The 12,748-nt window shown below is 36.8% G+C and overlaps 1 protein-coding gene across 7 annotated transcripts in view; it reads left to right on the top strand.

Moving 5' to 3' along the window:
• The window catches only part of LOC120307740 (mitogen-activated protein kinase 10), a 212,232-nt gene that overhangs the window by 146,393 nt on the left and 53,091 nt on the right, over positions 1-12,748 (top strand). For 5 of the 7 annotated variants that reach the window (XM_039342824.1, XM_039342829.1, XM_039342828.1 and 2 more), the window contains exons 6-9: positions 417-475; positions 2,118-2,256; positions 3,187-3,352; positions 10,227-10,298. In XM_039342824.1, the coding sequence (XP_039198758.1) occupies positions 417-475; positions 2,118-2,256; positions 3,187-3,352; positions 10,227-10,298 (436 nt within the window). The remainder of the gene's footprint in view (positions 1-416; positions 476-2,117; positions 2,257-3,186; positions 3,353-10,226; positions 10,299-12,748) is intronic. The other 2 variants (XM_039342825.1, XM_039342827.1) reach the window with 1 other exon arrangement.

Below are 12,748 nucleotides of genomic sequence, written 5' to 3'. Positions count from 1 at the left end.
AGCTAAACATAGGAATTCAAAAGTGGCAGTAACAGCAAAATCCAATTACAGTGGCAGCTAAATTAGTAACTGCAGTAAAAGTCAATAGTTTAGCAATGGTCCTTTTGTTTTAATGGGCAAGCTGCCATTCCTCAAAAGTTCTCTGTTTCCTCTAAGCTTCTGATCCATCTTTAAAATTTCAGAGATGTTTCATGGTTTTGCAAATTCGACCTGTCCTTCCAGTGAAGCTGAAAATGTAGCCACAGAACTCTTAGCTAGGAAGAAAACATTGTTGAATTTTGTACAAAGTTTTTCCCTTTCTTTTTACTGCATAGGGTAGTGAAAACTGGAAACAGTGAGGCAGTCTGGGTTAACCTGTTCAACTACTAATATTTAATTATTCTTTTGTCTCCCTTTTGTCTCTTGTTGTGTTTCAGATTATCAGTTTATTAAATGTCTTTACACCACAGAAATCTCTGGAGGAGTTCCAAGATGTGTAAGTAATGCAGCCAAGAGAGAAACTTTGCTGTGAGGGAAGGGTAGAAATTGCTTTGGTATCTTGCAGGGAAAACTAAGAGCTAAGAATAACAAAATGTAAAAAGCTGCTCTTTCTTAGAAACTGCTTAAGGAGAAGCTCAAGGTAATCTTGAGTTTTGCAGATTCTATCTTTCTATTACTTTGGGTGTTTCAGAAATCAATTACACCTTGGTGTAGGAATAGAAAAATAGAAAACAGCCACTGAGAATCCTAACAGAAACAGCTGAGCAAATGTACAATGAGCTACAGAGAGTGAGGAAGAAGAATGAATACAGGACGCATACATATGGCACGGCTCCTAGGAATTTGATTTAATTGCTTTGTGATGGCACTGGCTTCTGAATTTCCTGAGATATGCAGGATTTTGAAAAAATTGGCAATTCATTCATAAGTCATCTCACTTTAAAAGAGGAAGAGTAGAATAAAGAAACTTCTTCTTTCGGAACCATGACACAGGAAACACTTTCTTTCATTAGTTATGATAACTGATGGCTCTAAAATTATCTGACAGAAAAATATTAATATTTCTATAAAGCATTATTTTCTCTTGCTTGGCAAATAATCAGATCCTGATTGGAATGAAATCTGAGTAATCTATACATTCATTTATTGTCTTCACTTTGTGTCTTATGAAAGAAGGCAAATCTTGGCTGGGCAATCAATTCCTCTCCCAAATATTTTGAGTAGGTAGTTATTCTAAAATCTACCAAATTTCAGACTCTTCTTTATAAAAAAAAAGATAACGAGTATAATAAATTTATACATTCAAAGATTTAATGAGATGTGTGAATCTACTCCATATGTACCTAAGCAAAAGGAAAGGGAAATTATAGGTTTGTTACAATAAACATTGCAGTAAAAAATTATATTTAGGATTAGAAATAAGGTCAAAATTTAGAAATTAATCCTTGATATATCTACTTAAACAATGCAGGTGACAAAGATGTTGCCAGTCAGAGTTTGGGTTCACATATTATGCTAACTCATGATTGTTTATTAAAAAAAACTATAGTAGGTTTTTCAAGCGTAATGCTAAGTCATAAATCACTCTTGATAAGGTATGATGTAAAATACATTATGATTTGGTGACTGAGGACAAGCAATTTGCTAGTTTGGTCTAGTAATTAAGGCACCAGACTACAAAAGTAGAAGACCATGAGCTCACATTCCACCTTAGTCATGAAAGCTAGCTGGAGACAATGAGTTCTAGTCCTGCCTTAGTCACGAAAGGTGATTTGGTGACTTTGGGACAGTCACCAAGAGATGGTGAATTCTAGTCCTGCCTCAGCCATGAAACCAGCTGAGTTACTTTGGACCAGTCACTCTCTTTCAGCCCAAGTTACCTCACAGGGTTATGATAAGGACAATAGGAGACCTAGGAGGAAGATGATGTGTTGGATATATTTGGTGCCTTGAGTTATTTCTAAAAATAATAAAGGCGGGATACAAATAAATAAATTTAGGTCAAGCAATATATGAAGCAAAGTTTGATGGCTGTTATCAGTTATTTGTGAAAGGCTGAAGCTGTAGAATGGAATGCTACACTGGACTCGTCTCACAGTTGCCAAGGAATGATGATGTGACTTTGTTCTTTTATTTAGTTATTTAGTAATGGAGTTGATGGATGCCAATTTGTGTCAGGTGATTCAAATGGAGTTAGATCATGAGCGAATGTCTTACCTGCTCTATCAGATGCTGTGTGGTATCAAGCACCTTCACTCTGCAGGAATCATTCACAGGGTAAGCTGGCCTCTCTCTCCACAAAAGTAAGAACAATTTTCCTGCGAGAATGAAATACAGAGAATTGTGAATGCTCCTCCTGTGCCTTCTTCATTATTTGTGGGCATGCCCATCTCAAACTTTTATTGTACTTTGATCCATAGTCAGACACACTAGAATGAACAGCAATGTAGATTTCAAAGCCCAAGGGGTGGTTCACATGGAAGCTTAAATTCATTGTTTGCATCCCTGAAATCTAACTGTAGTTGCTATAGTGGCAAGGTTTTCTGCCATTTGATAGAAAACATGCAAAAAAGTTCTCTTGTCTTAGGAACAAAAGGGGGAAAAACCCACAAAAAGTCCTCTTAAAAATCATTGAGAGAAAATCCTGGTCTGTGAGACCAGATCAAGAAATTAACTCCACAGGAAAACTAAAATTATATTTTAAAAATTGGCTGAAACAGAATCTTGCAAATCTCATTGAGCTTTACCTCCACCCCTTTCTTATATTCCAGTGAATCTGGAAGGCATCTCCCTGATCTGCTTCCAAACATTGTCTCATTTCTCAGATTTTAAGAAGTGTTTCAGCCCCTTTTGCCTAAATAATGGATCTTGCATTTCCATCAATGTCATCTTCCTGAGCCTCTACCCGGTCCCAATAAGGTGTTATGACAAAAACACAACCACTTTGTTGCATAATTGGCCCATTATTGATTATCTCAGTTGCCCCCCCTCAAAATGTTAAATGAGGTCTTTGTGTGGTCATTAAACTTTTGGCCACCCCTAAAATACCTATTACCTTTTTTTGTTCACCAATGAATAATTTTCAGTCAGCTGTAGACCCTCTTGGGTCTTTCATTTCACATTCTTCCCCCACAATAGACAAAAATCAATGATATTGTGGGTGTAAGGCTAATACCTTTTCCTTTCTCACTCTTGTGACTCTTTCAGGATTTAAAACCAAGTAATATTGTAGTAAAATCAGACTGTACGTTGAAGATCCTGGATTTTGGACTGGCCAGGACTGCAGGCACTAGCTTCATGATGACACCCTACGTGGTCACACGTTATTACAGAGCACCAGAAGTCATCCTGGGAATGGGCTACAAGGAGAATGGTAGGATATATAAATAAGGAGAAAATTGGGACAGAGAAAAGTAAGGACTGTCAATTGTCTGGGGAGTGGAGGGAAGGGAGGAGGAAAACAAATCTGGATAGGACCTGACTCTGCACATGTCATTTGATGAAGCCAACATGCGGGGAAAAAAACCCAACCTTGCTATCTACACAAATAAAGGATTGCAATACCATCAATCTAGATTCAATTGACTGTAGGGGAAAATTTGCCAGTCTAGTATTAAAAGCCATAATCACTGGCCATCTTAGTTGTCCTTTTGAAAGTAGAAATAAGAGGTTCATTGAATTATCTGCTAAATTACTACAAGAAGAGTTACTAAAGATAAGAGTAAGGTACAGATCACGAGGCAATTAAGAAATAACATTGGATGCCACCCAAAACATTGTTATAATACCGTATATGCCGGCATACAAGGCGACCCGGTGAATAAGACGACCCCCGTCTTTATCGCCGAGCCGCATTCCTAGAACGTCGTCTTATACGCTGGAAACTACCAGTATTTCCAGCGTATAAGGCGACTCGGTGTATAAGATGACCCCCGTCTTTGGCGCCGATTTTAGCGCTCACAGAAGTCGCCTTATACGCCGGCATATACAGTACTATACAATATACAATATATGCCCAACTGAGATATAAAGAACTAATTTAGATAGATATATAACCAGTGGTGGGATTCAAATATGTGAACAACCGGTTCTCTGTGTGGATGCCGCTTCCGGAAATCCATTCTGGGCCTGGGCAACAAAAAATTAGCTACCAATTCTGCCAAAGTGGTACGAACCGGCTGAATCCCACCACTGTATATAGCCCTTTTACATACATTAAGTGCTATATCCAGATGTGCCTACAGTGCTGTCAGCAGCTGAGCTCTTCAGCAGCTGAGAGGGTTAGCTTCCTGTTAGCTGCTAAGCCTGAAGATTATTATTATTTTTTTGCAGTTTTACAGGATTTATTCTTAAATGCAAAATAGGCTTGTTACTGATGGCAGAAATTCCTACTCTTTCATTTTCTTTTTTTCCCTAGCAAAAATACCATAGCATCTTGATATAACATTCCCCTCATTTTTAAAAGAAAAACAAGTTTTATGTATTTATCCACATAGTGATTTTTCATTGCTGCAGAAGGAAACAGTGAAGAAAGGATAAGGACGGGAGCAAGGGGGAATTAAGCTGTAATCTCTACTTTCTCGACTTCAGGAAACAGCAGCAAGGTCACAGACCTTGTGATGGCACAAAATTGCTGCAGAGAGTAAGAGGGAAAGCCCAAAGACAATATGAAAATGTCCTCATGTTAGAGCAAAGGAGCAGACTTTGTCTCTGCCACATTTCTGGTCTTTTAATCTTTACTGAATTCAAAACACAGTCTTTATTAATCCTTCCCCTCTCTAAACTGGCCCTCATTGACTATGTTTTCCAAACTCTGCAGAGGTATGGAGCCTTCAGGCCTAACTATAATGTAGTCCAAAGCAAGCAAAGAACATGATGGCTTTGCTGAGACAGTTGGGTTTTTTTTTTATCTGCGACTCCTTCCCTCCCCACTTCTTTCTAGTAGAAAGTTTCATGCTGGCTCAGGAATTTTGAGAGTTGAAATCCACAAGGGGACCATCGTTGCCCACCCCGATCTAGAAGGAGAAAGTTTATTAAGGTCAGAGCAACAGCAAAGCCATTTTTGTAATGCTTCTTCTGGAGCAGTGTTTGAGCTAAATGTTTATCACAGGGGTTCTCAACCTTGGCAACTTTAAGACCTGTGGACTTCAACTCCCAGAATTCCTCAGCCAGCTTTGTTGGCTGAGGAATTCTGGGAGTTGAAGTCCACAAGTCTTAAAGTTGCCAAGGTTGAGAACCCCTGGTTTATCAGCTCAGTGGTAGAAAACCTGCTGAAACCCTCCCATTATCATAAAAATGCATCACCTTGGATGGGTCCATTTTGATGCTACTATATAATGAATGTAGTTCTTATATTTAGGGCCCTAGGTGAGTAGAGAAGATACTGATATAAAAATTGTACCCTACTATATCATGTTGTGTAGTGCTTTTTTTTTTTTTTAAGGGTGGATAGAGTTGGGGAGGAAACTTTTCTAGCCCAAATGACCTGCTAACAAGAGAAGATGATTATTTTGTTGTGCTCAATTCATGTTATCTTATCAAGCATTTGTGTGCTTAAAAAAAATCTGTACTAACAGTACATTATTATGATATGATTGCATAAATGACATCAATCAAAACTTCAAATAAGAAAACAACAGAAATACATTCATTAGATTGCTATTTTGCTAAACAATTTTAATTGTTTAGTATCTTGTGTGTGTGTTAAATGTAATGAGGAAATTCTGCATCTTTGAAAGTCTTCCATTTTAAGTTGGGGAATCCAATTAGCATGCTGCAGCTCTTTTCACTGACATCTGACTGCAATCTATAAGCTGACATTTAGTAGCTGATTTTTAACCTGATTTCTCTGCTGATTAAATCTGATAAAAATTCAAAGTACTACTTTTAAAGTACACCTTGTATTTGCTATTTCAAACTGACAGTTGTCCTAAAAATAATTCTAATTGTAGTTAGTTATCAAGTAGTACTCACCAGCTTAGATTTTTTTTTAAAAAATATATTTTTAAAAATAATAATAATAATAAAGGGCGAGATGCTTTGGAAATCTTCTTATTTAGACGTTTTGTAACAGCCAACTGGGAAAAAGTTTCAGGTGTTGGTTTTGATTTAGATCATAAGCTCTAATGAAGCACAGGGCTTATTAAATTAGATTTCTGTGGATAGGGTACATAAGAACATAATTATTATAGAAAATCTACAGTGGATCAGACAAAAGGCCAAATAATCATTGGCAATCATGGAAAACTACAAAAGTGCACAAGTGTGATGCCATCTTCCATTCAAGTTGATCTTCCCTTTCCACTGAATTGAATTCAGACACCCCTCTGAACTGAAACATCTAGTAGAACTTTCTCATGAAATCCATGATCAGGCTCCTTATGTCATTCCTTTGATAGCTAAAATTAATTGATATATTTCACATAGGCAAACTAGATTATGATATTGTGCAATGAACAATCCAATAATTTTGCCACTTGGTGAAAGCCAAGTGAGAAGGGACATCTATAAATGGAGCTATAGACTATTGTGATGTGAGAAATTAATTTCAGGTTTTGGATTCCCGGAACATTGTAAATATAATAGAACCATTGTAAAAAAGAAGAGAAAGAGGTTTTATTTTTAATTTTCCTTCTAGATTTAAAATATCAGGAAATCATCTTAAATTTATGGAAAGAAAGTCTTTTATTTTAAATTAATGACCATCCATTGTGCTACTTGCCTTTTTTGGCCATTCCATGCTTTCATTTTTCTCTCAATCCAAGTTTATGAATAATATATTTTACCCTTGTTTGCTTACATCCTGTTCCCAAGATTCCTAAATTACAGTTCTCTTTAAAATACTGGTCCAATATATTGGACTTGCATTTTCAGACCTGTCCATCTTGTCCCCTAAATGAAACATTTTATATAGTATTTGTTTTGGTTAATAAAAAGAATTGCTTGGGTCCACAGTATTTTGTTTTTGTTTCTTTGTCAAGGGTAGAAAAAAAGAGAGGAGGCAAAAAAAAAAAGATTCAAAGAGAATTACAAAATAATCACTAGGTATACCATGGATGATACTGGATAAAATGTTAGCCCTTTTTCATGGTGGGTTCATATTGCTAAAATGGTTGGATTTCAGCCTGAATATTATGTTGTGTGCACCTGTAATAAACAACAACAACAACACACACATTGTTACTTATAACTGGGAAAAAGTGACATCTGCAAGTTGACAGGACTCTCCAACTCCTGACACCTGGATTCTGCCAGTACCCAGCATTCATTTGAAATTTTCTCCCCTTTAGAGAGAAAAGTAGACAACCAGGATAGGATACAGTTAATAGGCAAAAGAATCTATGACTATCCTATGTTGAGAAAAATCATGTTATATCTCCAGGTTGTAAGAGGTATTTGTATAATGACCCTCTATAACAGGGATCTCCAAACTTGGCAATCAGCATTGCTGAATGAGGAATTCTAGCAGCTTGAAGTCCGTAAGCCTTAAAGTTGCCAAGTTTGGAGACCCCTGCTCTATAAAATCATCATCGTCATCCTCATCATCATCTATAACAAACTGGTGGCCCACGGGCTAGATGCATCATGCACACAGCCCACGCCCACCCCATCTCTGCAAAGGCAAAAAATGTGATAAAACGATTGAGTTTGACAGCTGTGCTCTATAATTTAAAAATAATGTTGGTTGGGGCTCAATTCCATACTGGCAATGCCTTTAACCAGATATAATTTTCAAAGGTAAACCATGTTAAGATAAGAATGGCAAGGAGGCTTGATAGTGATAGGAAATCCTAGTTTCAGTTGGAACCAAAACTGCTGACACCAGTTTGGGTTACCTAAAACTGACTCAAAATGGAAATCATGTCTTTCTTGAGGAATGTGGTAGGTACCATATATCACACACTTCCCCTATGTAGTCCTATCACTGCTAAATATACAGATGTAAGGCTTTTTTGAGAGAGAAAGATGAATATTCCATCATATTTCATATATTCTTTAAATTTCATTAAACTGGATCATGGGCAATTCTTTCCTTGTCTGCCAAGTCTGGTCTAACTTCCTGGCCCCTATATTTTTATTTTGTAATTATGGACTTGGGACTTAGTTAGAGCAACTATTAATGAAAATTATAATAATATGAGGCTCTTAATTAAACTCTGTTTCTCATGATAACGTTACCTAAGAAAGTACCCATAGCAAAAGTTGCTTCTGCATTTATCTTGTAGCTAGTCATTTCAGCTTAAATCAATGGCCTATGATGGAATATCTCTTCAGTTAGTCTTCAGCTGAACATTTTGAGGAGTGCCAGTTTTCTTAATGACTAAAAGTATGCAGTATCACTGATTTTGTGTGTGACAGGAAGAAGATTATGATTGCTTTGCCTTCTGTCTCTGTTCATTCCCAAGGACTACTTGCTAATTACTTACCACTCATGGAAGGAACCTGCAAAGCAGATCTAAAGATTATATTTTCTATAAATCTCTCTCTATCCATTTATTATCGACTTTGTAGGTCCTCTCTGTTGTGATCAAAGAACCACCACAAACATTTTTAAAGCAATTCATCAGCACCCAACCACAACTTTTTGCTCTTTCATGGATACATAAAACTGAAAGGCCACATATTGTGGCTTATTCCTCTATAGCCATCATTCTGAGAGACAATAAAAAGGGGTGAGAAGGAACAAGATTGATTATAACCTGTTGGCTGTACTGTATACTGTAATTTATAGGCATTCTTAGCAAGTGGCACTGTGCTAAAAGAATGAGTGCTCTGAAGAGTCTTGCAATTGCACAGAAAAAAAGGACTTAGGACAATATATTGCAAGACTCTTCAATATATTGTCTCATGTGTGTATATATATATATACATGAAATTGACTTTAAAAATACCAGAACCATTGCCAAAAGTGAACATTTTAATAACAGAATAATCAGAGAAGCCATCGAGATAGAAAAACGCCCACACAGCATGAACAAGCGAGATGATACCTCCCGCCTACCAGCCATTTGGAAACCCGCCCTTATTGACAAACGACTCCCTAACACAAAAAATGATACCAGACCCACACTCACAAAAACCACACAGGATGTCACCACCACACATCCACGCAAAAAGCAAACCCAAAGCCACACCGATGATGAGGCACGACCACAAACCAGAAGCCAGACCACAGCTGCATCATTAGCCACTTTAAACCCCTCCAATCCATACATGAAGCAAACTGACACCCTCCATGAAGAGGAGGCACGACCACGAACGCAAAGCCAAAAAATAACAAGGCAGCCCAAAATCTCAAACCCCTCTGCAACTCAGACTAACCTGACCACAACCAAACAGAACACTCCCCCAGCCAATCAGAGCACAGCCAAGCCCCTAACCATTCAGAACATACCTCCACCCAATCAGAACACAGCCAAGCTCCCACCCAATCAGTTCATAGCCCCACTGGGGTATATATCGGGAATCAAGAGCTCATAAAAGATTCATTTTTATTACATCTTCACCACATGGCAACCACTGACCCCGTTTTTATTTAATTCTCCCCAATGCTATTAAGTAGCCCTTTTGGAATGATTAGCTTTTCTCGTCCCCACGTCCCAAATCCATTTATTCTGTAATTTCCTTGTGCAGGAGAATAAACAAGAGCATGTAATGAGAATAAATCAACTTTTCTGGTGCTGTGTAAATGGAGTGACCTGGGTGAAATAGATTACTGGGTTTGACTTTCCCTGCATATGGTCAGTTAGAAATGATTGGAGCCATATGCTATGCTGTCCACGTCTACATTGAAACAAGTCGTCATGAATTTAGAAGGCTTTATTCCCAGAAAAGGGGATAAGATTTCATCTCTAAACAAATAAGGTCTTTATCTGTGGCACACATTATAAGAAAGTGGAACATTAATACCAAGTGTCAATGATTTTGAAATTAAATTTGCAATTCTTTCAATAAGAGGAATAGAATTTTGATGAAGCAGATATTTTCTGACTTGGTGGACCTCTGAGCTGCTTCTTTTTATGAAATACAGTAGTTGTGCATGGGTGGGTATTGTTTGTGTGTGTGTGTGTGTGTGTGTGTTTCCGTATTTTTTAAAAAAAATGTTTGGTGGAAGGTACATAAAATTGTGCTTTCTCTGATAAAACCTCTTCTTTTCCCCCTCCTATAGGATCCAAAGTGTTTTAGTTAACTTTTCCTGTCCTCCCCTCCCCTTTTCTCTCTTCATTTCCCTATCTCTGCTGTTCTAGTGGATATATGGTCAGTAGGATGCATTATGGGAGAAATGGTGCGCCATAAAATCCTCTTTCCAGGAAGGGACTGTATCCTTATGCCATTCGCAATTTTCATTGAATTATTTATTTCCCATCCCGCGCAGGCTCATTCTGCACTTTTCCAATGAAATACAGAATGTACAAGAGGAACACAAAGCTAGAAGCAAAAAAAAAAACAAAACAAAACAAAAAAAAAGCTGAATTGTAGAGGTGTGTGGAATTATTACTGGAGTCATCTGAGATCCAGAGATGATGAAAAAAAGCTACATGGCAAATATTGTCACGTCCAGTTTTACTACTCTACCATTATATCTGTTAACACTTTTAAGAAAATGGCTGATGTGTTTCTTTAAGCTGTTCTGACTTTTCCACTCCCGTTTTGGCTTGATGTTTTGAACATTGTACTCCTTTTGACCTTTGTGGTGGCATCATAATCCTTTCTTTGCTAATGCATCATTGGTTTGGGTCCACCTTCACGTTGTATGGATTCAGAGATGGGTCAATACAATATTTATGCTGAATGTTTTGATTTATTCTTTTGTTGCCTAGAAATGTTCTTCAGTTCTTCTGATATAGTTACTCAGATTTTCAGAATAAGCTTTCCTTGGTGTTGCTATTAATATTACTGCTATTATTATGCATGCGGTTCTGTATTATGAACAAGACTTTGCTTGTTAGCCCTATATAGCCTATTTTATTTTGTCCACTTGAGCTTCGGTTATATTCTTTCTACCATCTCTCAAGATGGTGAAAGTAATATTGGAAAATGAAAGAGTTGAAAGAAAGAAAGAAAAAAACGTTTTATCTTAGTTGTGGTAGGATGGCATAAGAAATTCTATTAATGAGAGGGAAAATGTATATTTATTTTAACATTCTTTGTCTTAAAAGGAAACAAATATCTCATTGATAAACAGGTGTTGAATCTTCTGAGAGTTGATATGATGGCAATTAAGTTGAGCAATTAAGTTAAGCAATTTTGGGTTTAAAAATATGGTGATTTGTCCAATATATTGAGGCAAATTCTCCAGTCCTCATATAGAGGAAGTGGGCTGTATCATTCTACGGACACCAGTTTGCGTTGAAAATCAGATGTAAAGATTAACAGATAATTTGTCAGATAACCACACATCTGCAGAGATTTCCATTTTGCTTGAAAAAGCGACCTGGAATGTTATCAGCAACACAACAGAAACACCACTAAATAAATCTTCTATTCATCACAGCTGTAATCTATCTCAAATGGCCAGCAGGTTGTGATTTAAGCCACACATATTTGTGATATCTCCAAGATTTTCTGTCTCAGTGACAAGGGGAATTTCATCCTATATGAACCAAGGGAGAGAAACATTGCCTATTCAAGAGTTTTGAGTGTGTCCTGAAACATATAAACTTTTGTTCAGCACTAAGCTTCAAAAGTAATATTTGCTATTTTGGTGTGTTTTTTCACCAAGGGACATTGAAATATGTCTTTGGAAAGTTGGCTTTCTTGTCATACTTCTCAATAAATATGAATCCAGGATCACCCCCAAGATATAAAATCATATAATGTGTGTTATATATTCACACAAGCAAACTCAATCATGAATCACTGCTTGATCTTTTCATTTGCTAAATGTAAAATGGATGGCTCCAAACATTTCCCATATCAGAGATTCAAAGTTAAAACATATTCTCCTGCACCCCACTCTATAAAAACGGGAGATAATTAATTTTATCTATAATATAGAGGCTCCACTTTGGATTGCTACTACAATTTGGATTCAGGGAAATATGTTTTAACTAATACGTTTTAACTTGAATGCTCAGTGTGATCTCTAGATTATAATTTCCATGGATTTATTTACATTGCCCAAAAAATGATTCATCCAAACAGTGGATCACTGTAAGGCAGTGTTTCTCAACCTTGACAATTTTAAGGCATGTGGACTTCAACTCCCAGAATTCTGGGAGTTGAAGTCCACATGCCTTAAAATTGTCAAGGTTGAGAAACACTGCTGTAAGGTAATATAAGTGGCAGTTTAGTGGGATTTCAATCAAGAACATAGGAACAGAGCAAAGAGTTAGATTTTGCCTTCTTTGTAGATTAAAGTCTTGCTCTAGATTGGACTCCTTCTTACATAAAAATAAAATATAGCTGTTGATAGGTGCATCTTTTAAAGTAATGTATCATGGACTTGCATTGGATTAAAATAGTCCTTTAACTGTATTTGTAAGCACGATTGTACCTATAAAAAGGAATTCACTTTTCATATATTTTAAAGATTTTTTTTGCAGTATATTTATTTGCAAACATGTTCCATTCTATTATAGTGACATTCAAATAGCAAAGAAATATCTCTTCCAGACCTTTTCCTGCAAATAATACTGTACAATTGATGTTGTTTAAACGGCCAACAGAATTCAGTAGCAAAATAAATGCCTTACCAAATAATGAAAAAGTATATTCTCACACTTAGCAGTACAGATTTCCACTAACCATGTGGCCTATACTTTAAACT

This window comes from Crotalus tigris, unplaced genomic scaffold, assembly GCF_016545835.1.
Source record: "Crotalus tigris isolate CLP2741 ecotype Arizona unplaced genomic scaffold, ASM1654583v1 scf7180000017814.3102382, whole genome shotgun sequence".
Lineage (NCBI taxonomy): Eukaryota > Metazoa > Chordata > Lepidosauria > Squamata > Viperidae > Crotalus > Crotalus tigris.
This window is presented reverse-complemented; position numbering and strand designations above follow the sequence as displayed.